We start from the raw sequence: 24,498 nt of genomic DNA, 5'->3' as shown, positions 1-24,498 counted from the left end.
GTGCTGGATCTACCCTCAGGGTTATCCATAGTATCAGCTCAACCCAGATAGAACCTGACAACTGCAATTGTTTTGGTTTGAGTTTTTTCTTTGTTTTCATCCTGCCCAGGTAGACACCAGCATTCTCGTCAGCAGTTGCTCCTTAGTGCCTTAGTGCTACATTAGTAGATAGTCAGTGCGGGCTTAGGAACCTGCTCTCGGTTACTCAGTGCGAGAGAAGCAAACTTGCCTTTTGCATTGCAGCTCACTTTGAAAACCCTCAAGGACAAGGGAGCTGACCTTGATGCTTTATACACCGGTTTTAAAAAGTAAACCTTTTAGTAATGGAGTTTCTGTTACAGGTGCAATAGCCTTTGAGGAAGGGGTATGTTCTCTGACAGCCTTAATAGCCAGAGTTGCTGCAGCAGGGGCTGGGGACTGACATTGTGATGGTGCTGATTTCCTGTTCCCTGGGAAAGTGCTGCAAAGAATATGTAATCACAGAATGCAGAGCTCATCAGGGAGTTATCAGAGATAGATTTGAGCTCCTGTAGAATGGAGTAGTAGAAGGGTAGCTGGCTATTTGCAGGAACTTGGTTCAAGCATGGGCTTAGTGTCAGTGTTTAAATTGACTTAGTCACTTTCGATTCCTGTTGGGGCTAACTAACTTGCTGCTGTGCCATGCAGATGTGTGATGTATTTGAGTGCATGTCTTTCCTCTTTGTCTTGTACTCTGCTTGGATTTTTGTCTACTTTTAAGTGTAATTTACTTGGTCCCCTATGTGTCAATTGTTGCATTTGTCCAATAAAAAGACATGTTTTTCAGAACTATGTTTTTGTTGAAGTTTTTAGAGTCTCATGTTGAGTGGCTGAGCACATCTCACTGCATGTTTCTTTGAATATTGTTCTGATGACAGCTGAACTTGACTCAATACCCGTGCTACACACCCCACTGAGGTATTGCTTGGTTGCTTAGTGTCCAAGCAGATCGGTTACATTAAATATTGCGGATCCAGTCTGTGAAGACTGTTCTCATTTTGCGGCTCCACAGTCTTGCCAAGTAATGGCGAGTAATACTGAAATACTGCCCCATCCCACGGTCTGGGTCCTTTTGGGCACAAAATCTTACATTTTGCGATTTATGTGGTTCCAAGTTTTTGGAGGACCATCCTGGAAAGCTGGCTTTTGGAAGAACAAAAGCTTAAAATCGGCAGCAACACCTTAATCAAAGCCCAAATGTGGGAGAAGGGGCTATTTCAGTTGTTAAGTTCTGCTTTGCCAGTTCTGTTGTCCTGGGCAATCCTTGTTGGATGCATGGATTTCATCCCAGTACTTTTGCTCCTTACATTACAGCAAGGAACTTGGTTCATTTTGTGCACAATTGCTTGAACCAGTTCCTTTGGCCTTGCTATAATGCTTGTGTGGGTTTAGAGTAGCTCCTCGATTCATGCAGCTACTCAACATTTGGAAAAATGTCTTCAGAACTGTTGGCTGCTGGTGCATTGTTCTGAAAACTCAAACAACCCAACCGTGCCCCAAAAAAGCCCCTAGCCCGGCCTTGCCTCAGAATGGAAGTGCGATAAGATGCTGGAGCCAGGAAGAGCAATGGAGCCAGGAAAGATGCCAGAACTGTCTGAAACATCAAGTTAATGTATCTAGCATGCCTGGAAAAGGTTATAAATTGAGATCCAGTGAGTTGGTTGCATTATAGATGTTTCATTGTTAGTATAAGGATCCTATTTATAATTTTTGCATCTTCTTGTGATATTATTGATGTAAACCGTACTTTTTAGTGGATATTATTAGAATAGGTAATATGACTCAATCCATCATCTATCTGGTTAGAGGTGCCAACAAAAGATTTCAGAATATCTCCATGTTTTGTTTCCAGCGAGTTGTTTCCTAATCTTCATCTCCACAAAGAGAGCAGAAAATCCTGTTTGTTCGCTTGTTGAATCACCCCAACCAGGGCATAATTGAGTCTCTTATAGGAAATTTTAGAGAAAGAGGTAAAATGTTTTCAATCTGTTCAAACAGATGCAGTGGAAATGAAGCAATATAATGTTTGCTTTTTAATCTAGGGAGGATCTCATCGACAAAAAAATTGAAAGTGCCGTTTCTTGTTTGCAGTCTGTTATTGAGCTTGGACGAGTAATCAGAGACAGAAAAACCATTCCAGTCAAGGTTAGAACTCTTAACATCTCTTACTGGTACCTCAGGAATGTGCAATGGCTTTAACTTTGGGATAGGCTGGGAAAAAGGAATAATTAAGTTTGGAATACCAAACAGAGTTCAATAACAAAATACTTCAAATGATTCTGACATTCATTACTTTTAATTGGAAGGATAAAAGGTTCTGGTGGTTTTTTTTTTCCTTCTCCCCAGTATCCTTTGAAAGAAGTAGTTGTTATCCATCAGGACCCAGAGGCTCTGGAAAACGTCAGATCTTTAGAGAAATACATACTGGAGGTAAGAACACGGTGAATGCGATGCTTAACTGGATTGCGTGTGCTGGTTACTGAAACAAACCAAACCCTGACCTCTCCTCCTGGTGATGTCTGTGTGCGATACTTGGTCAGCTGGAGCACTTAGAAATACTGAATTGCTCAGGAGGCTGTTAGAAATGTTCTTTTTCTTGGTGAGTGAAAGAAAAAAACATTTTCTGTAAGGAAAGTAAGACAATAGTCAATGACACGTTGTGAAAGATGGATTGCAAAATCCGCGATCCGCTTCCGTTCAGGGCATTAAAACCAGTTGGACAGTAAGTGGGAGGGTCGATGGAGAGGAGGTTTGCGTGGAGGGGAGAACAGGGGATGAGGCGAGAGGTTTGCAGGATGCTAGGAAATGAGATGTCAAATAAATAAGATGTTGGTCTGTCAGATTCCATACGTTTATCTGCTCCTGTATGCCACTGCGCTGCTTTAAAATGTGTTCATGAGAGAAGCGCAGCCTGCCCTGCTTCTCAAGCTTTGTTTGGATAAAAGCCCCGTCATTCAAAAGAAGAGCAGGAACCCTCCTGCATTCGTTGAGCTTGACTTCCTGAAACTGGCTGAGCGTTCTGTTTTAGTCAGTCCTGTGAAAATCCATAGTATTTTAAGAAATGAAATTGAAAATAAGTATTTCTTTATAAACTTCATTAATTTACATGTTTATGCTATAAATAAATCTTGTAAGCTTCAGTACTGCATTTCAGAGGTTGTAAGTGAAGGTATAAAGATTATTATTATTTATTGCCTAGAAGACTTTGTAGACAGGGCTTTTTTAGTCTTTATGTTCCTTTAAGTTTCATTATGAATTGACTTTATATATCTTTCACATCTGGGATGTGCAAGAGAAGTCAAACAGTAAGAGAGAATAGTGAGAAGGTTTCAGCGACAGTGATGAATTTCCATGACCATGGTGTTTATCCAAAAAGCATAGAAAGAAACCCCATTTCCCTATCAGTACACCTGCCAACTTCTTTCTGGGTGCTGGAGCCTTCAAAACACCTTGCAAACCTGTGGTTCTTGCTGCTTCAATCTGTCATGATCGTGCATTTGATATCCTGAGCAACGCTACATGTAATTTCTCTGTGTTAGCAGCCTAGGGGGTTTATAATCACTTTGCTCAACAGGGGTTATAGGAAATAATATCTCTGCTGTGAGACTGGAGGCCTCGTGGATCCACTCTGGCGGGCAGTGGGGAGAGAAGGAAGCCTGGCTGAGCAATGCTGCTCTCCCCAAGCAGTCTTCGTTTCCTCCTGCTGCGGCAGTCTCTTGTTGGGACCGATGATCGCTTTCCACCCAGATGTTTCATAGTGTTGCCTGGGGAGATAAGCCCTGGCTTTGTCTTTGTGACTGTGTGTGTTCTGGGGAGGAGAGATTTGTGGTTTGAATAGCAGCTCTTCGCTAAGGCAGCAGAAATCTGAAGGAACTGGTTTGGTGTTGGTGTTGGTGTTGGCCAGAATGTGTGCGTTGGGCTTGAATATAAATTGGAGATTTCTTCATGGCAATAATTTCTGTGTATTAATCTGTCTGGATTGTTACTGGAATCCTTCCCTTATTCGATTTTGTTGTGTTTGTGTGTGTCTCTTAATTCAGTGGGGCAGAATATGTGCCAGGTTTGCTCTCAGATGGGGACTGAAGGAGTGCTATTGCAAAACAGAACCACCTTGGTAGTTGTTCAGATGCTCTTCCCGACTCCAGACCTCACGATAAACACATTTCCGAGGAAGGGATACTGGCCTCAATGCAGGTGCTTGTCAGGACTTAAGTACGGTGTAATACAAAAACCAACCATCCCCCAGCATATCCTTAACTGTTACAAGAGACTTCATGTACAGGTCTTCATCCGGTTCCTGACACCTGTGAGGTACAACCGTAGTAATCTCATGTCTTGCCCCCTCAAACCTCCTTGTTGGAAACAGGCTCTGTTTAAATGAGCGAAAACCAGAAGGAGAAGCGCTTTGAAGAGCGATGTAGCTGTACATCTGAACAGTTCACAAAAGACTTCCCTCCCTTCCGTGACAACTTCCCCTCTGGGCAGGTGAGCCCCATGAATCTTTTCAATAGCAGAATTTTGTGAGATTTAGGTTAGCGTCCAACACATTTTCTTGATCTGAAAACAGGATTTGAGGATTGTACAGAATCCAATTTTAAGGGAGGTGAGGTTTGGTTACTCAAAATACTTCAAAAGCTAGCTGACAAAATTTGCTGTCAACTTCTGCAGCCAGTAAAAGGGAATGAAAGAACATAACAAACTGATAATTCATTACATAATCAGATTGTACAAAAGTATGGTTTAATTTTATCTGTCTGCTACCCCAAACAGAGGTAAGGTGTGTCCTGTGGGGAGAAGGGTTGCAGCAAATTCAAATGCCTTTGCGGAAGCACAAATACAAAATAGTCTGTTGTCCTATTTTTATTATGTATCTTAACATTCAGCGAGCTGATGCTGAAGCTTAGTGTGTGCTTTGTTGTATTTCATAGCAGTCAGTTCTCTTGTCTGCCAGGGTGGGTCATAGCCAAGGAGGTCATTGGATACAGGCAGCTGGAGTTGTATTGCTTGGGCCACATTTGCAGCTTTGTCCATCAATCTCCTACATATTCAGAGCTTTTGAACCTTTAGTTACTGCCAGAAGTGTGTTTCTAGTTAAATTGCAGGTGCCGAAGGTAATCTGTAAGAAAAATTACACCATTTGATTTCCTGCAGTTGCTGACAAAAGGATTGGGAAAGTGCACTTGTCAGTTGTTTGGGAATTTCATTCATCACTTTTTCAGAAATGGCTGCACTCTTTGATCTGCAGGCTTACTCTGTCATCAGAACACAGCGAATAATTAAAGTAAATGGATTTTAATATTAGAACTGTCCAGAGCATGGAGTTGTGCAAAAAATGACCAACCTCACAAAATGAAGTAAGCCCAGAAGGCTTTTAGCAATAGTATATGGTTGCATTTTATTCATTACTGTTTGGGGCCTTTTAGTGGCCTCCCTCAGGGCTTCTCTTCCAACCTACTGCCAGTGAAAGGTGTCTCTGAGTAAATGTCGCCCTGTGCACAATTGCCATCCACTCTGTGTACAGTCCACAGTCCCCACCCCTACGTATGACTATAAGGAAGGGGAGCGTTTGCCTTTCCTGTCTGCAAATTCAGGGTCTGCTGGTGTTCTGTAATGATCCTCATGCGTGAGACATGGTCAGAGTCCATGAATGGGCCCAATGAACTGGTGCATGAAGCTGTGGCAGCGTGTGGTCCTTCAGGATTTTGTTTCTCCCAGCATTACACAATCAGTGTTTTTTCTTTCCAGAGAGCCCAGCCCAGGCAAAGCCCAGGGCTCGTGCTCTGTCCTGAGGGCTCGCTGCAGCTGGGTTACCAGCTCTGGTTGGGTCTGGCACACGGCACCGACAAAAGCCCTTCTATACGGGGATGCCTGAACCTAGAGGTGTTCCAGCTGGCAATAGGAAGGACTGGTTGCCTCGGTTTGTCTGTATGAGACTTGAAATACGTGCCAAGGAGCTGATTTTGATTGATTGGGAAGCTAAAATTAAGAACTTCAGTCAAAGCACTACATTGAGACAAATATAAACAAACCTAAGATACAGGCTTGCTTTTTGTGAAGAATGGTTCTGGTTTTATTATTGATGATGCGTACGACAGAGTGGGTTCCTAATCCAGTTGGCACAGAGAACTTGCCCTGAAGGAGCTGCCTGGTATGTAATTGATCTGGTCAGGCAATTCAGGAGTTGGGTCCCACCTTGTGTGTGTCTCTGACTTAGCTTTACCAAGCAGTGCAAGCAGCTTCTTTTGAAGACAGGGTAATGCTGGGAAGTGGTGCTGTGATTGACAGGAGGTACACAAAGCCATTACTTCTTGGTGTTATTATTAAAAGGAGTCACGCATTTGTTTGCCGGACGGAATTCCATGTGGAGAGCTTTGCTCTGTACTTTCAATTTGGTGTCGTGCAATGGTCAGGGTTTGTAATGGAGGTTTAGGGGCTTTTTGATGGTGGTTCTTAATGTGCTTATGTGATGAGGAAAATATTTGTAATGAACAACATAAGAAATAACTTAGTGGTTTAGGCTCATGGCTCATCCAGCTCATCATGCCGTCGCCTGCGGTGGTTGAGTCCATTTAGAGAATGCATGAGCATCTGGCTGCGTTTTGCAGCAGGCTCCTGGCAGCAACAGTGTTGGAGACAGTCGAGGGCGCATGCCCGCCTGTTCCTTTAATGGCTTTTCATGTGCCAGCTGTTAGAGCTTAAATCCTTTTGGTTCGCTCCCGCTTACCTCCTCAGGGGGCCTTGAGTTCTAAGGGTTAACTGCTTGTTTATCTGCTTTAAACCAAGCTCTGACTATTTCCACTGGAGGGGTTTGGTGAATAACAGTTTCACATTCCTTACCTGTCTCTTTCCTAAGTTTTTAAACCTCAGTTGTAGCCCCTTCAGCTTTCTTCTCCCGGAAGAGTTCTAGCCTTGGTCTTTTGGCACATGGCAGCTGTGCTGTCCTCTGACTCAGCTGTTGTGTACAACTTCCACAGCACCACTGTGTTCCCCTTCAGGTATGGGAACAAAACCTGCAGTTTTCTGGCTAAATGCATGCTGGAAGGACCCTTTCAGCAAGATCTATCTTTCCAAATTTTGCCGGGCTGTTTCTAATGCTGTTACACAGAAGTAGTAGTTGTATCTCTTCAGGCAGTAAAAATGTTGTTGAACCAGAGGTCTAACTTGAGAGCTGTCTGGTGTCTATTAATAACAGAAATGTCCACCGAAAGGCTGAGGAGAAGGCCGGGATTTCTGCTCAAGGGTGCTTTCAGTAGGGGTTGGGTTTATCTGCTCTCACCATGTTGGCAGATTACCTGGTTTATAGAGACAACCATATAAAGACAGGCAGCGGGAGACTTCAACTGCCCTCGCCCTGTGGTCCCTGGCCTCCTGCCCTCCCACAGTTGTCAGAGGTGGCTGGTCTTTAGCTTCATTTTTTTCTCTTGGTGTGTTTGTATAGGAGCTTAATGTACGTGAAGTGACGTTATCTACTAATAAAGATAAATACGGAGTCCGTCTGAGAGCAGAACCAGATCACATGGTGCTTGGGAAGCGCTTGAAAGGTGCCTTTAAGCTCGTCATGGCTGCAATCAAAGAGCTCAAGAGTGAGCAGCTGGAGGAATTCCAGGAGACAGGTACGTAGAAGAAACGACCACTGAACCGTGGCAATGTCAACCAGAAAAGAGAAGATCCAAAATCCTTTGGCACATCAGAGAGGGTGAAGCACTTGCTTTTGATTTGTGTATGTTAATCCAGCGTTTGCAGGAACAGATGGAGAAGTGCCCCTGTGGGCTTAGGGAAGCTGAAAGCCTACCTCCCGTTATCATCCTGGTTATCAACCAGGAGAGAAGTTGGTTTTGTTACTTTGCTGAGAGTAGCTTAGGAGCGGCCGCGGGTACTGATCTTACGATCTTACGCTGTTGTCCTGCTCTTCTAAGCGCTATTTGAAGGCCTAAATGAAGTAGAGAGTAGCAGGTTCTGGAGGATGGAATCAAATTGGAACTGAGTCTACGTGTGATAGTTTACATTCTGAAAGCTTTGCTGTATCTGGTTAGTGACTGATTGAGTATGAATATTTATTTAGTCATGTGCACGGGTGATTTGTTTTACTCCATTCTGTTCAAATGGTGCATAAACAGTTGCCGAAGCATCTGTGAGCAAGTTCTGTGCCTGTAGAAGTGCTTGTATGAAAAATCGAAGTGTGGGATAGTCCCATGTTTCTTTCTGGTGCTTCACTGCTGTTCAGATGGGTTCCATTTCATGTATGTGACAACTGATGCTTGTCTTAATTGTCTTAATTATTTTTTTTGCTCTGATGGTAAGAGATGCTCTTCATTTGCCGATTCCACAGGCACCATTGTTGTAGAAGGGCATGAACTCCACGAGGAAGACCTGCGTCTCATGTATACCTTCGATCAGGTTGCTGGAGGGTCTGCCCAGTTTGAGGCACATTCAGATGCTCAGGTATTTTCCTGGTTTGTTCTTTTTTGTTTGTTTAAGGGAGTAATATGAAAAGGATGAGCTGAAAACTCAAATGGCTTTGTTTGTTCAATTAGTTCAACAAATTCCAGGAGCCTATTTTCAGAATTTTGGAGATGTTGAAGTCCTCTCTTCAATGCAGTATTTTGAGCTGAGGAGTAGTCACAGCGAGGAGCTCTGTGATGTGATGTACATGAGCTGCTGAGTGAACTAATACTGCCTTGTTTCAAGTTTGTTACCTATCCAGCCCTATTCTGTGCATCACTTCAGGTTTTAGTGCTGCTGGATGTTACCCCAGACCAGTCCATGGTGGATGAAGGAGTTGCCCGGGAAGTGATTAATCGTATCCAGAAGCTCCGCAAAAAGGTTAGGAAGCAATGCTTTGGAACAAGACATTTTAATTTACTTGTAAGCAAGCTTTGGGCACTGTGCAGCAGAACTGACCTTTTTAATTAAACATAAAGCCCTGTGTCATTTACTCCTAACAGAGAGCTTTCTGATCAGACAGAAATGACCAGAAATCATTATTTTCCTTTTAAATTTCCATGTTTCAAATGAGCTAGAGCTGAACAATGACAGTCAGCCACAATGGATTAGCTGGTTTGTCTGTCTGTCCTTGTAAGAGTCTTTTCTTTTAACTTAACAGGTTTGTGTATGTGGGAGTCTCCTTGCTGTCATTAATGGTGTGTTTGGTGTGTCCTGCAGCGCAATCTGGTTCCCACAGATGAGATTACAGTGTACTACAGGTCCTGTCCTGAAGGTGACTACCTGGATACAGTTATCAAGGAGCATATGGATTTCATTTTTGCAACAATAAAGGCTGCCCTGAAGCCTTACCCGGTGCCTACCTCAAGAGAAGTTCTTATCAGGGAAACAACGCAGGTAAGAAGGAGCGTGCATTGTCCATGTTTTTCATGTTGTTACCTGCTTTTAACTCAGCAGAATGCTTCCATTGCAGAAGAGCTGTGTATCAGTGTTTATTTGGGGGATGTAGTAGGTATTGTCATGTTTATAAATTTCCATATTATTTTTTTTGGTTTAAAAAAGAAATAGTTGGGCTTTGTATGTGTGGTGTTTCTGAAAACGAAGGCACTTGGGTACCACAGCAAGTATCTTGGGTAGCCGTTTGTGTGAGCTCAGTCCACCCAGTTATTTGTGCTGGCATTAGCATGTTATGTAGAGAGCAGATCTGTTGTTGCTCTGATTTTGTTAAGTTAATATGCTTTTGTATTAGAAACGTTCATCAGGGCTAGATTTTGCCTTTTGGTTTAAGACCAGCCTCAGCTGTTAATGCCTGAGGATGCTTGTTTTTAATCCACTGTGTCTTGAGTTCAGTCTCTTGTACCAGTGCAGTTGCAGAGATCACATATTCTCACATATGTGATCTTAACAGTTTCCTTTGACTGCTTCTTTTTTTTTTCTTCTACCCGTATTTTGGTTACACTTGGGATCTGTATTTCTGTGAGATTATCCTGAGTCGGTTTTTGATACAAAGCCTGAGTGTGAACTCTGCAGACCTGTGCTGAGACACAACAATAAAATCAGCAGTTGCTTGGAGAATACTGGGAGAGGAAAGCAGCTGCTTGAAAAAGCATTTTTAATTGTGGTAGGATTTGATAAACACAAAACGATTTGCTCCTTGCTCCTGTGTAAGTGCCTTTCCCTGGCTCGCAGTGGGAGCTCAGCAGCATGGCACTTCCATGTTCATCCATTCCCGCTTGGACTGTGGCTTTTCCCAAGGCTGACTCTAGGTTTATAACTTTGGTTGAAATGGCCACTTAGTAGCACTTATTCCTCTAAGTGATTTCTGTGGGATGCTTTTTTAATTACCAGTTTTCACTAAGAAAGCTTTTTGACTGAGGTTCCTATGAAAACCAGTGAAGGGACCAGTGCTTGGAAAAGCACAGGCTTAAAGCTGTGGTCTAAGACGTCCAGAAAATAAGTGTGTTTCTGTAGTGTTGCTAAAGGTTCCCAAGTCTCTTTATCCTGTCGGTCATTTGCAACAGCAGATGCTTGTTCCGTCCCTGGTCGGGGTGTTTAAAGCTTTACTGCCTTGAGCAGGTGCTGCTGGGAAGCTGCTCCCTAGGGCAGACCCTAGAGCAAGGCAGCTCCTGCCCCCGGCTGCATGCAGGGCCTGTAGCTTCTCCAGGCAGGGACTGGGGACAGGGTCCTGTCTTCAGTCACGCTGAATCCCCTCTGGAATAGGCTTCTCTCCCAGTGTATTAACTTTGGGTCGTATTTCTGAAGGCTATCACCACCGCTTGTCTCTTGTGCAAATCGGGCTGTTAGTGCCCCTCTTTCTTATGTGTTCAGTACTGCGATATCCTTAACATCTGTTGAAGACAAGTTGCTGTTTGAAGAACTCTGAAGGAAGATGTGGCAAAAGTTGCTATTTATTGTGAGTGGGGTTTAGCATTGTGAAGACAAAATCCGAGTGCTGTTTGTTTGGGGAAGTATTTTATTGTGTTTGCTTAATTAAACAATCTTCAAGTAATCGTAACATTCCTGTTTCTTCAGCTGAAGGGATCAGAGCTCGAAATTACTCTTGTCAGAGGTGGTTTGCGTCAGTCTGTCGGTCCAGCCTGTGCCTATGTCAACCTCAAAGTGTATGCTAATGGAACAGAGCAAGGTAGGGAGGTGCTGGGTGTCATTTGTTGGGGGTGGTGTTAACGGAGTGTTTGGAAAACAGGGCAATGAATGCAGGAGCCTTGAATCCGTGTGGAAGGTGGTGCAAACTCCCTCCCAAGAGTCGCTCCACACACTTCTTGAAAATAAGTTAATTTAAAGCAGAACCACGTGCTGCCCACAGTGCCTCCTGATGGGGCCCCACAGTAAGTGCGCGGGTGCACACACAGCGCGTCTCGGCTGTTGGTGCACATGCACGCTCACGCGTGTGTGTGAGGGTGTAACTTCTGTGACCGTGGAGGAGCCGGTGAGTTTGGAAACCTGAGGTGCGAAGTACAGGACCAAAAAAAAATACTGAACCTGAAGAATACACTGACTCCGTCTTGGATAATCGGAAGATAGGAACAGTGGTGCTGAGTGTTACAGGGTTGAGTTAATAGATTAAAAGAACAGAAAATTAAATGCACTCTCTGGAATTGTTTCTCTCCATCTGTGTACGGTTTGTGTGCCTCGTTAACGTGGTTAGAAAGCTACTTGCTGTACAGTAATGAGCATAAGCTGGTAGGCACCTCAGAGGGCACACAGTGTCGGGTTTTAATTACTGCAATTCTGGATTTTAATTAATTGACAAAAATGTGACTGCTTTGTTAATAAAACCAAACAGAACTTCCGTGGTGTAAACCTGGAGGACACTTCAGTTCATTTCTGTCTTTTCTTCCCTCTTTCTCCATTTACCACAAGTTTCTAGAGGATGGAGCATTGCCAGTTTAAAGTTAGGTTAGAAACTACTGGAAAACAACAGAGAACACTGGAGTCAATTAGGAAGAAGTCATTAGGAAATCATTGAAACTTGGATGTTTCTTCCAAACTGCGTTTTAATTGTGTCATTTTGGTTGTAGATGGTGTGTTGCTGCTGGAAAATCCCAAAGGAGATAATAGCTTGAACTTCCCTGGACTTGTAGATGCCGTCTCCTGCATTTTTGGTCTTAAAAATTCAAACCTGACAGTTTTTAATGGAAAAACAGGTAAATAGGGTATGACAAGGGAAATTGGAAGTCTTTCTAGCAGCAGCTAGGGGTTATTTACTGTATAATTTTTTTTATATATATATATCTGTATGTATGTATGTATATATACAAATCTGACAAGAAGATGCGTTAGGAAGCATTCTATTTTACAGTACTTAGCTTATGGGACTGTATTTATAGTCACATCAATGTTTCCAAAAGCCGCTGCTAAACGATGCTCGTCTCTTCCGTTATCTCATTTCCACTGCAATTCTCATCAGGACGCGATCTGATTTATTATTCTGAAGGCGTTTCTTCTGGGGCCGGGCAGTGCTGTATGTTGATGGCAGGCTGCCATCGGCTTCTGCATGGTTTTTTCCCCCCTAATGCCTCAGTAGACAGGGTGAGAATTTAAATCGAATGCAGACTGCTGTCTATAGAGAAAAAGCATTGCTTTTTCACCCTAGGGAAACTTCAGGAGCTCTGCATTTCTTCTTACGAAACTCTATGGAATATTTTTGTGGCGTGAACTTAGCCTCCATTAAGGCACGAGAATGTGAAGTTTTGTCTGTGGGCTATCTGTAGGGGTATGGGCTGCATCGTGGGTTTGTTCACGGTGAGGATAATGAAGCTGAAGCAGAGAAGGAAAACATGAGAGATGTTACAGGTAGTGAGCGTGAGACCCTGCCAGCAGAGCGGTGTCCTCTCCCCTGGATGAGGATGCTGGTTTATTATTACATGACGTATAATGTTTCAATATACGTTAGACCTTGAAAATGGGGACTGAGCACAGGGTTGCTCTCCCCGCCAAACGCTTTAGTGAACAAGCCCAGCAAGTGGACTACTTGTGGTGGCCACACTGTGATTCGCCTCAGATGGTTTAACAGAACCAGTGAGCTCTTTGCACATCTATAGCGTCGTGTAGAGGCTTCTCTTGAGGTTCAAACTTGGTCTGTTTCCATACCATTCATAGTGAGTCTAAAATGAGTTGCACAGAAAGGCTGGAAACTGCACAAGTGGTGCTGGGTGGCTGCAGGAACCTGAATGGGTGCGCTGCCACAGAAATGCTGCTGAACCAATGCCTGAGGGGTGACAGTTGAATCCGCTCTTGGGGAAAGTCTGTTCTGGGGTGCCTGTGGGCCTGCCAAAGGCCACCAGAGCGTGGCTGCCAGGGAACGGGCACACTGGCGTGCAGGGTCTCATCAGGACAGGCAGGGGCTGGTGTCCACCGTTCTGTCTGAGGGGATCACAGAGGACAGTGACGCACGCCAGGCAGCTTCTTGCTGCACTATTCCCATATGCCTTAATAAAATTGTGACCCAGGAAAACCCTATTTCTGGCTCCGCATTTTCCTTCCTGTGGTTTTTAGGGCTGTCCACTTTACTTGCAGTAATTTGTTATCTTGTTTTCTAATTCTAATGAAGATTTACTTAGGGTTGCATAATGGCAGAAACCCAAGCAGTTCTTTTATTAAGGCAGGCTAAAATATATCATGGCCCTGGTTTTCAGTGCAGCATTGGGATAATGGGATAAACATTTTCTGCCCAGCAGTGAGTCAGTACGTTCTAAATAACTGTGGTGCTCTGAGCTGGGCTCTGGGATTTGTACTGATCTCCCAGAACCAAGAGCAGAATTTGTCTTTCCTTACATTTTTAAAAAGCAAATCATTTAAAGGAGAGAGGCTGGGCTCGGGCTGGGTGACAGCGACACTCATCTGTGAGTGTCTTTGCTCTGGATCACAGGAGAGCTGGAAACCTCCTGGACTTCTCGTTGGGAGTGCTTTTTGAGGTGTGCTTGGTTTTTGTGGTAGAGGCCCATCCTGAAAAAGACCTATTTAAAAAAATTATCTTTATGGGAATAAATGCAGCTGTAAATAATGTCAGCTTTAAAACGAGGGGGAAGGAAAGTGAGGCAAAAATCCTCCTACAAACTTCTTAGTCTGCATCTTATTACATGTTTATGACTTTCAGATGCCTAATTTATGTTGAATTCTGTTCTTGGTGCTTTTCTGAACAGGAGTACAAAAAGGTTTGTTTGGTTTTTTTTTAAATTTTAATCTTTGATTTTCAAAAGGCCACGAGGCTATATGGAACCTTAGAAGAGTTTAATGAGATAGAAGGGGTTGGCTTAAGTGAATAATTTCTTGCTTGATTTAAGCTATTTAACTACTTTTATTGCATGAGTAATCATGTCATATGTTTATGTGTGTAAGAAATGGTATGCAGGAGCTAATTTCCACCAAAGTGTTCAGTGCTGTTAAGAAAATGAAATATTTCTGCTCAAATTCCATTTTTTGAAATGGAGAAATGCTCTTTTGGGGGCACAGAATTGCGAAGGGGAAAAGCTCCATGGTGGAATCAGTAGTTAGACAGCCACCTTGTCAGCTAACCGAGTGAGAAGTGTCTTCTGCTTCCCAGTAATGGCCTGACCAGTCTCATTTTCTGTTTCAGAACTGCTAAACAAAACTGACCTGCTCAGTCTCAGCGGGAAGACTCTGCACGTGACGACAGGACCAGCACCCGCTGCGCCCAGTGCTCCCGATGCTCTTCTCTGCCAGTACATCAACTTGCAGTTAATGAATGCCACGCCACAAGGTAAGGAGGACACCTGTCTCTTCTCGTTCACCAGGTGAGCTTTCTGTGACAGGGGTTTTGGACACTGTTGGTGAAGATCAGCACATGCTTTTTCATTGGAAGGCGGTGATGTTCTGTATTCTTTTCCTAGTATGTGCTTTTTAATAAACACAAGGTTTATATTTAGATTTTCTCCCTCTTTTCAGAGAAGGAAAAGGAGAGCCAGTTTGAGATAATGAACAGCAATAAAACATGATTGTTTCCCTGTTTCCGACCTCTAGCTCATCTGCGCAGCTTTTTAAAAAGCTGACTCTAAAACTGACGGAAAACGAAAGAGCCAGCTCTTTGGCAAAGCATTGTAAGCAGCCTGTGAAACGCTTCTCAATGCAACTCAAATTCCAAATGAATTGTATCGTTAACCTGATCTGGAGGAAAAAGATGTGCATATGGTTCTGTTTCAACAGCTGCTGCTCTTGTAACCTCTACTCTGGCACCTCACACTGAAAAAGCCATGTTGTTAGAAGCTTACCCTTCATTTCTGCCCTGGTCTGAGTCCTTTCTGTCCTGTGCCTGTGTGGAATCTTACTGATGCTACTGGGAACCTGTGTGGGCCAAAAATGTGGTTTTAACCAGGGATGTGATGATCACAAGATGCTTTGTGAGCTTCTCTAGTTGTTTGTGTGTCCTGGTTATCCTGCTGTCCCATGAAAAGAATTCTGCAGAATTTTCTCTTGCTTGTTATATTAAGCTGTTAGAAACGACTTATCCTGGTTCTGTAATTCATGGTCTGTCTTAGTGAATATCTGCAAGTAGGTTGGTGTTGGTAATTATTCAGTGCTATGAAGTAGTAGAGATGAAATGGAAGAAAAAGTCCTAAATTCCAGTTTACCAAGATAAATGCAATAATATCATTCCTCACTGATAGTGATCTCACTGTTTATCTTGTTCAGAATGTCAGAAAGGAACAGTGGGAACTCTTCTAATGGAGAACCCTGTTGGACAGAATGGGTTAACATACCAAGGTCTTCTACATGAAACAGCAAAAGTTTTTGGACTCAGAAGCAGAAGGCTAAAATTGTTCCTGGATCAAGCGCAAACTCAGGGTAAGCACAAACTTGGTTTGCTTGTCCGAGGATACATGGAAGTTTTTGTTGAGGAGCAGCCAAGGTAGCCTGAGACCGAGTTTAATAACTAAATACACACTGTTTACACATTGTTCTCTAATTTCACCCAGTAATTCAATATTTATTAAACACAATCCTTTAAGCACACATATTCATTTAGAAATTCAAAGCTCTGGTGCTTTCCTTTCCTGAAATGGCCAAGACCAGTTCTGTAGAAGTTTCTGCCTTTGGAACCATGAAGGTCAGCCAGCAGTGCCGGTGGTAGGTCCGTGCTGCTGTGACTGAGCACAGCGAGTCTCCACCCACAAGTGCGTGAGTCGAAACTGAATACTTTAAGAACCTGTTCCAGTTGTTCCTGTAGCATTCATGTTGTGTTTTTCTCCCCTTCCTTTTGGAGAATGGGAGTCGGTGGAAGAGTATTGGAGCGCTTCTAGAGTTGTGTGTGTAGGTCAGGGTAGGGTAAGGCAGCTGCAGTTCCTTCAGGGTCCCTGGGAAGCAGGTAGCTTTATCGCAGTCACATACGGAAACGGTAGAGAATCTCCCAAAATCGCAGACAGATGGTGAGGCTTAGGAAAATCTCTGATTCAGGAGAAAGAGAAGACTGATTATGTAGCCAGCTGTAGGGCTAAAATGTTGGACTTGAGAAAGATTTGGGACTTCATTTGACAGGAAGAACGGATTGGAAACTACACAGTAGAGAAAAAAAACCCTGTGTACTCAGGAAAATTCACTCTTCACGTGAAGGATTCTGTCTCCAGTTTATCATGATGGCATGAGCTTTATCCTATTCCTGTTCCACACTGTATGTACGTAGCTGTGACAAGACTTAAGGAACTGATCTGGCACAAGATCTGTCTAGTGTGGCCATTCTTACGTGACATTGATCAGGAACTCTGGTTTTCAAGCACTCCGTTGGGTCCTTCATGTTGACCTCATACCAGTGCACTCTACAGTAATGCTCTGAGCGAGGTGATGTTATGTGTGGATGTGAATGTGGATGTATCAGCTGACACAAGCTTTCAAAAAATCCTACTTTGTAACGTAGGGCAGGATCTTCAGTTCTGACAGTGGCTGTGTTGACGTGCGGCGGCCCTTCCTTTAGCTCACCGTGCTTTAACAGGAGGTTCCATCCCTGTCCCGTTTCAACTGAACCGGCAGAATTGTCTGAATAACGGAAGAAAAAATGTCGTTAGTTTTACTTGTCAGCAAGATCTCTAACTGTTCTGTTTCTGTTCTCTCTGTTCAGAGATCACAAAGGACATCTCCATGAAGAACCTGAACATGAAGACTGTGTATGTTCATGTTATACCCACCACAGCTGAATGTTGAGAATTCCGTTTTGATGAATAAGTCTGTGGAGACGTTTTTCCACAAAATCTGAATTCAGATTCGTTTAGACTGCTTTTAGATTAACATCCAAGCTGTGTGTGGTACCGTCAACATCTCAGTTTGCACACAGGATGTGTTCCACCCGTGCATGTCCGATATGCTGCTGCTTGGTTTCAAATGCAATGTATTTTCACTGTTATCTTATGATATGGTAAAAGCTGTTCAGCAAAATGTCAGAAGTCCTTAACCTTAGAGATCTATGCAGTAATTCGCCTGACAGAAACAGCTAACACCTCAGCCATGCTGTTCTCTGCCTGCCCTTGATGCAGGGGGCAGCTTTGATTTTCTAAACCATGGGTTACGTAGGAGGCTTTAAGAGAGATACACCGCGGTGCAGTAGTGCGTGGCTGTTATTTAAAATACTCCATAATTTCAGCTTGGAACAATAAATTTGCTTCATCTTCTGTTTCCCCGAGTTCAGAGTACTTTGCTTCTTTACATTTTCTAAAGAAGATAATGCTTAGTACACCGTATCGATCAGGGAAACGGAGAGATATGTGCAGTCTGGAGATGTCTGTGCTGAACACTGGTGACTGGGTTGTGACACTGTCAGGTTTTGGGGGTTGGTTTGATTAGGGATTTTTGGGAGGGTTTTGGATGTAGGAGCAATACTGGGCTTTTAGCTTTTATGATAATCCATACATCTTGCCAGATGTTTTAGTGTTGACTTGTATATCTGTAGGCAGGTGAAACAAGCGGGCAGCCTTTTTCACTTTGAGGATGTTTGTTGGCTCGTTGAACTACAAACTTCAGCTCGCTCCAGTGTCACTCTAGGAGGTACTGCAGATCAGTGTTGAGACTTGCCATTGCTCAGCACTCTGTTCGTCACCAGCTGCCTTCGTCACTGGGCCTTTATTCGCTTTCCAAGAACACGATCGCTTGCACGGCAAACCAGAGCACTAACAGCGTAGCATTCTGTTCGAATAACAAAGTCTTGCTTGGTGTGGATTTCCATTGCTCTGTTCTTCATCTTTACACTAGAAACATAAACCAAAGTTTCCTTGTGATAACCTTATTTTAGTGGGAATAACTACCCTAACTGCCCTGTGCTCTGCTGTGCTCTAGTGGACCACCCCAAACTTTTCAGTACTCATTTGATGTAAAGCAAGTCTCTGGCATTCAGCTCGCATAAAATGATTTACGTCAGTCTTAAAGATGTTGGTGCCTGAACCTACTGCTGCACTGGCCTGTTCAGCATCATGAGTATTGGACATCGCCCTCTGCCTTTCCTGGTAACTCGGCTTGCTTATCTTTATATCGATGTAGTGACGTGGAAATCGAATTTGTATGGATTATTTTTTTTTGTCACATTAGAAATGTCCAGGTTCTGACTTCTGCAAAGGTCAGGTTGCTGTTTCAAAGCTGAATGACTTTGCATTATTATTTATGGAGAATAAATGGAGATGGCAGATGATCACAATCTTAACGAGACTGCCTAAGGGGATGTTCCTTGACTTTTTAAAGAGTTGTTTGTGATTTAGCATTTTGTGTATGTGTCATTTTTTCTTTCTAAGGATGCTGGCTGGCCCAGTTCTGTGCAGGGACTTGATTAGATTATATATGTGCTTTCCAGTGAATTAAAAGCCCAGCAAAGATTTATGAACTCACTTTGAGTGAGTTGCAAAGAGAAAAAGATAATCTTTAACAAAACCTTTTTTCTTCTCAAATATACTTAACAGCTGCTTGATGTCAGAAATAATCTGCCCTTAAGAGAAGAAATACTTGTTGTGACCTTAGTCCAATAATTTTGTGCTTCACAGGAGGTGCGGTTGAACCGGGATTTCTGTAAGTAAATGACTGCTTTATGATGCAGATGGGAAGTGGCCTTTCCCTTGGCTTTATGCACGAGCTCTGTCTGCAGAGACGTTCTGCAGAGCAGCTCTGCCTGCGTGGGGCACGCTGCAAAAACAGACGAAGGCTGATAAAACAGTCAGAGGGAAAGGATTCGCATTATTTACTTGCGGGAATGGGGTGAAGGAGAAGTATTGCAGATAATTCTGTAGGTGTGCCTTGGTTCTTCAGGACCTACACAAAGGCTTTAAGGCAAAGTCAGCAAAGGCTGCACTGTGTTTTTGTAGAGCTGACATCAGCCTAGTTAGTTTGTGTGTGAGACTGCAAGAAGGCTGCTCTACGAGCATAATGGGCTTTAAGGAGAGCTTACTACCCATTACCTGCTTCTCGGAGAGCGTTTATGGAATAACAGAGTTTACGCCGTCCTCTGAAGAGCAATGTAAAATGCAGAGGGAGGCAGCCATTATTTAAAGAAAAGGAGATGATGGCAGACTACAAATGAGATGTGAAGCATAGTGGGTTTTATCCTGTTTCACCAAAGCTGGAACAATGCTTTCCTGTGGGTTTCTAGTCTTACCACAAACAATGAGACAAAAACCAAAAAGATAACAGAATCTTGGGCTGCTTTTATAGAGCCTGCACAGCAGAGGTGCTGTGTGCAGCTGCGGTGCACTGCTTGTGTCCAGACACTGCGTTCATGGGGGGAATGCTGCCTGCCCAGACTCTCTGTTTGCATGCACAGGAACGTCTCCTAAATGTATTGTAATGCTGTCTAGCTGCATTTGTTTTGAGTAAAGCGCAGATGCATGTTTGTGTTGCTTGAGCTGGAAGTAAAGGAAGAGTTTAAAAAAGCACTTCTACATGCTCTCGATGTGCAAGGCCTGTTCTGAGTGGCAGTGTGGCACAAGGCGTCATCTCTCAAGGAAATCAAAACCCTTCCTTGCCAAAGAGTGCGTGCTCACCACCCCTCGGCCTGCCTGTAGAGAGGCTGAGCCAAGAAATCCTGTAAGATCACGTTTTCTTTTTCAAATGAGGTGTGAGCAATGGAAGACCTTTGAAGTTGATGTGGTCTGTAAGGTGTGCCACGTAAACAACATTGAAGCTGTGGTCTCTCCACTTAGCTCAGTTGTGTTGCTTTTCCAAGGTGTTTCTTTAAAGCAAAGCGGGTGCTACATGGGCACACGGTTACTCTACCTGTTTTTCTTGCACCCGTCAATGCTGTGTCTGTTGTTGCGGGGATCGGTAAATGCTGGCAGGGGGGAAAATTCAGTCCGCTTAGGACAGGTGATGGGAGAATAAGACCAGAGTTTATCAGAGGGCACTGCTGAAAATGCTTCTGGCTCAGCTAACTCCCCATTACATAAGTAGCGTGTAATTTAAAAAAATAATCTTGTTGCAGAATTTTTAATTGTTTATTTTTTAAAAAAATGTTTTATTGTTTAATTAAACATTCCATTTTACTTTGAGCTGCCCCTCTATTGGTTAGCTCTGATCTCTTATCTCTAAAACAGACTGGCAGTGAACCTTAGGAGGAAGTTGTGACCCATTTGGGTGAACTTGTGCTTTTCTTACTTTCCTTCTTCACATCTATTTTTAGTATTCTTTTTTATTATTCTGGGTAATATCTAATCATTGTTTGAGAGAATTCGTCTCATGGGATCTTGAAGTGGGGAATGTTTCCTACCAATTTTTTTTAGTGAGGTTTTTTAATGCACTTCCATAACTTCATCTAGGTTGGGCTAATAATAGTCTCTCAGCTCGACGTGATTCTCTTCAGGATTTATGTACTTCAATTAGCTTCCTTCCTAAATGGCTTGTTACACAGATTAGGTCCCAGACCACTGTTGCCTCTCTCTGCGTAGAGCAAACCACAACCTAGGCCTTGTCCCATTTGCTGCTTTCTGGAGCGAGTTCATGTCCATTATCCTGATTGTGTCCATTATCCTGATTTTGCAATTTGTTCCAGTTCCCTTTAGTGTTCAGAACAGTGCAGCTGAAATCTCCCCAATAAGCAAAATGCACTCTGGCGCTGAATATTTGCTGTATTTGATCAAGTATGATAGCCGGACAGCTGTGCATAAGGTAGGTTCATGGGATAGAATTCACAGGATACCGGAAGGGCAAATTTTCTAGTTGGCAGTTTTGCAACAGTGAAGACTATCAAAATTTATAGATGGAGCATGTGTTGTGTAACTAATAGTGCCAGCAAGCCCCAAAATCTGGGGATCTTGGGACTTCGGTTGCTTATGGATATTGTGTGACAGGCATTGCGAATGGGTAGTCGGGGAAGGTAGAAGCAGCACGGCTAATTTAATTTAGGAGATCTTCTACTGCACATCTTGGTTATGGACATGATGTAGTCCAAACAAGGATGAAGGGTCCGGCACGTTCCTGGAGATAAGTAAATGCTTGTAAGAGGAAAAGTTGCTTACCATGTCAGCTGAACAAGCCAAAAATTAGGCTTATGCCCTTAGAAACCAAGAGCTTTACAGTAAAGGGAGTTGCAGTGGATTAGTAATTAAATAAGAACTACTAATTTCATACTCTTGCCAAACAACACAAGCACTGGGCTATATAAACAAGACTATCTGTCAGACGAAGGAATCTTTCCACTCCAGTACTGATAAGGCTCCTTCTGCAGCACTGTATCCAATTTTGGGAACCACACTAGAGGAAGATGTTGACCATCTGGAGGGAAGCCAGTGAGGAGAAGCAGGAACAAGGTCTGGGAAACATGACCTGTGGGGAGGGATTGAAGGAATCAGCATGTTTAGACTACAGCAAAGGAGAAGGAGGGCGAGATGTGAGAAGTCTTCCAAGAAATAAATAGGAATTGCAAAGAGAATAGTAATGCATGAGTTTTCAAGAGGCTGGCAGTTAAATGGGTGTGAATTTAGGCCACACATCAGGAAAACTCACCTGATTATAAGAACCATCATCTGCCCCTTGAATGGGTCCCCTAGGAAGATGACAGGGATTTCATCAAGGATGGGTTTAAGAAGACATTCTGAGAGGAGTAGTGTGGATATAGGTTGTTCCTGGAACTGAAAACCTCCAAAAGCCTTTTCTGACCTGTTCGGGTTTTTTTTTAAATTAACTTTTTCACCTAAGGAAAAGATGAGTTTTTGAAAGATTCTTAAGAGATTTCAGCCTGTCATTAGCTCAGCTATGAAAACTATGGTGGAAAAAAGAAAATAAACAGCTAATTAGTTTTAAGGTGTGTTTTCTATCGGGTGTCTGTAGCGATGTGTCTGTCATCATGGTGTCTGGACACTATTGCGCTCTGGGTGCTTTTGCTTTACACTGTTACACTTAAAACTGGAAAGAAGCACGCCAGCACAAATCTAAAAGGGAGTCTATTTTGTGCGTGGTTTATCAGCTGTTGTCGGTCCAAGACAGATGGAATATACTGGCAGATTTGACTGCAGTATTTGCATACCTGATGTTTAGCAGCTGGTGCCTAACTGAAACCAGCTCTGTCAGAGGAAGGAAAGGGCCTGTGTGAAAGGCACAGAAAGGGGATTCAAAAACCCAACACGGATTGCGTTGATCTGTGTGCGTGGTGACTGCTGGCCTTGATGGGCAGCAGAGAGGACAAACTCGAAGTGGAACATTTCACTTGTTCTGCATGTCATTGGATGATACTGTCAGTCTTGTGGACTTGTGAGAAACTTGCTCCTGGTCTTAATTCTCCAAATGATTTAGCACAAAAAAATGTCTTGGGTTCCTTTATCCTTTGTATTTTATAGCTTTTAAAAAAACCTTTCTTGGCTGCTCCTCCTCTCAGTGGCATACGCTTACAGTTCAAAACTAACAGAGCAGATTAACTGGTAAACAGCTACTGTCTCTTTACCCCACTTAATTTATGGAAATATTGAGTGTCTCTTTAAAGAAAAAAGTCAAAAAACAGCTATGTAATATCTGTGACACAGTGATTATGCACGGATGTAATCGCTGATGATGGCATTGTATCAGGACATCTGTATTTGTGATGTTTATTGGTGGTCAGCATCGCAGGATTAGTATTCTTTTTGAACCTATCTCCAGTGGTAGACTTTCTTCAGTATGTAATGTGGGGTTCTGAATCTCAATTTTACAGAAGGCCTTGAATCTCTTCCACTCTGTGGCTGAGTACAGCCGCTGCCCTGTAAATCCGTGCTTTCATTTTTACCACTTCTGTACATTAGCCCCAAAACACAGTCTTGTTGCAGGCTGTATGTAATCGTAATAGATATCTTCCTTCCCCCAAGGGAAACAGCAAAGAACCAGGAACATTCATCATTAAAAGATGGGAAAGATCTACGAAAAGGTACTACAAATGTAGACCTAATGGTCTGTGTCCAAATAACATTTTCCCCATGCTATCATTGAACATAAAAGGCTTATCATGAAGAATGACAGCAATCTCATGAGAAAAAATAAAAAAATAAATAGTCAAATATTTAGCACTGACCTCTCTTCTTGTATGAAATACTGGTTTTGGTCTGTCCGTTACGCATGCCTAGGCCTGTAGTCAGGGTAGATTTCTTTGCAGATGTGCTATCCCGAAGCTGCACAGCAAAATGCTGAGCATCGCAAAGGATTGCTTCCCTTCCAGCTCATGGGCTGGGATGTTGGTAGAACAGCAAAGGAAGAGAATAGCTGCTAGAACAATAAAAGCATGTACAAAGTGACTGATACACAGTACAACCCCTCACCGACTGGAAAATGAACAACGATTCTTCCTCCCAGCCATCTCCCCGGGTTCAGCACCGGGCATGGCATTGAATGTGTCAAATACCTCTTTGGCCAGCTTGGGTTGGCTGTCCTGGCTGTGTCCCCTCCCAGCTTCTTGTGCTTTTCCCTCCTTACAAGGAAGAAAATTAACTATCCGAGCTGAAACCAGCATGATCTCAAGTATGGTATGTAAATTGATGACCTTGATACTTCTTAGTAATATCAAAATGAATATGACTTTTTTCAGCTCATCGGACTATCATCTCCTTCACTAATGGATAAACAGATGCAACTCTTACCACTGGCTTCTTTGTAGGGAAGGTGAATTGGTACAGTGCAGGGCTTAAGATCTTGAGCTGCAGTGTTCTCCATTGCTACAAGAGAACAGGAAAGAAAGCATAAAATAAAACATCCTGGGTTTGTGTTCCTTAAGTGTTGCTGAAGTATGGGAATTTGTTCAGCCCTTAATATCGTCATTCATTTTCATGTGACTCGCTTTCCCCTGTGGCTAATAAGATCAGGGCCTAATGTTCAAATGAGATGTAATAAATGGAAAAGCGAAGATGAACTGGAGGATGAAAGTGTCATCATGTGCTTTCTGGGACTCACGTTGTATTCAAACTGCGAAACTGGAAGGGCTGAGTTTTCCTTCTCTCTTCTCCACTTTATGTCCCATTCCCTCTGATTTGCTCAGATGTAAAATCCTGCCATTTTTCACAATTGCTTTGACAAAAAATGATACTGGGAAACATTTCCAGGCTTTTTTCCTTTCTATGCAAAACATGATTTATTGAAGGT

The 24,498-nt window shown here is 43.1% G+C and overlaps 1 protein-coding gene across 2 annotated transcripts in view; it reads left to right on the top strand.

Moving 5' to 3' along the window:
* Positions 1–17,757, top strand: part of IARS1 (isoleucyl-tRNA synthetase 1) — a 78,102-nt gene extending 60,345 nt beyond the window's left edge. The window contains exons 26-36 of one of the 2 annotated variants that reach the window (XM_054076323.1): positions 2,061–2,163; positions 2,365–2,448; positions 7,457–7,631; positions 8,348–8,460; positions 8,746–8,841; positions 9,181–9,357; positions 10,993–11,104; positions 12,000–12,125; positions 14,558–14,701; positions 15,631–15,783; positions 17,051–17,757. In XM_054076323.1, coding sequence (XP_053932298.1) covers positions 2,061–2,163; positions 2,365–2,448; positions 7,457–7,631; positions 8,348–8,460; positions 8,746–8,841; positions 9,181–9,357; positions 10,993–11,104; positions 12,000–12,125; positions 14,558–14,701; positions 15,631–15,783; positions 17,051–17,133 — 1,366 coding nt within the window. In that variant the 3' untranslated portion in view covers positions 17,134–17,757. The remainder of the gene's footprint in view (positions 1–2,060; positions 2,164–2,364; positions 2,449–7,456; positions 7,632–8,347; positions 8,461–8,745; positions 8,842–9,180; positions 9,358–10,992; positions 11,105–11,999; positions 12,126–14,557; positions 14,702–15,630; positions 15,784–17,050) is intronic. The other variant, XM_054076322.1, reaches the window with a different exon arrangement.
* The last annotated feature ends 6,741 nt before the right edge of the window (positions 17,758–24,498 follow it).

This window comes from Cuculus canorus, chromosome 11 (assembly GCF_017976375.1).
Source record: "Cuculus canorus isolate bCucCan1 chromosome 11, bCucCan1.pri, whole genome shotgun sequence".
NCBI classification, from domain to species: Eukaryota; Metazoa; Chordata; class Aves; order Cuculiformes; family Cuculidae; genus Cuculus; species Cuculus canorus.
The sequence above is the reverse complement of the archived record's forward strand: the minus strand, read 5'-3'. Positions and strand labels throughout refer to the sequence as shown.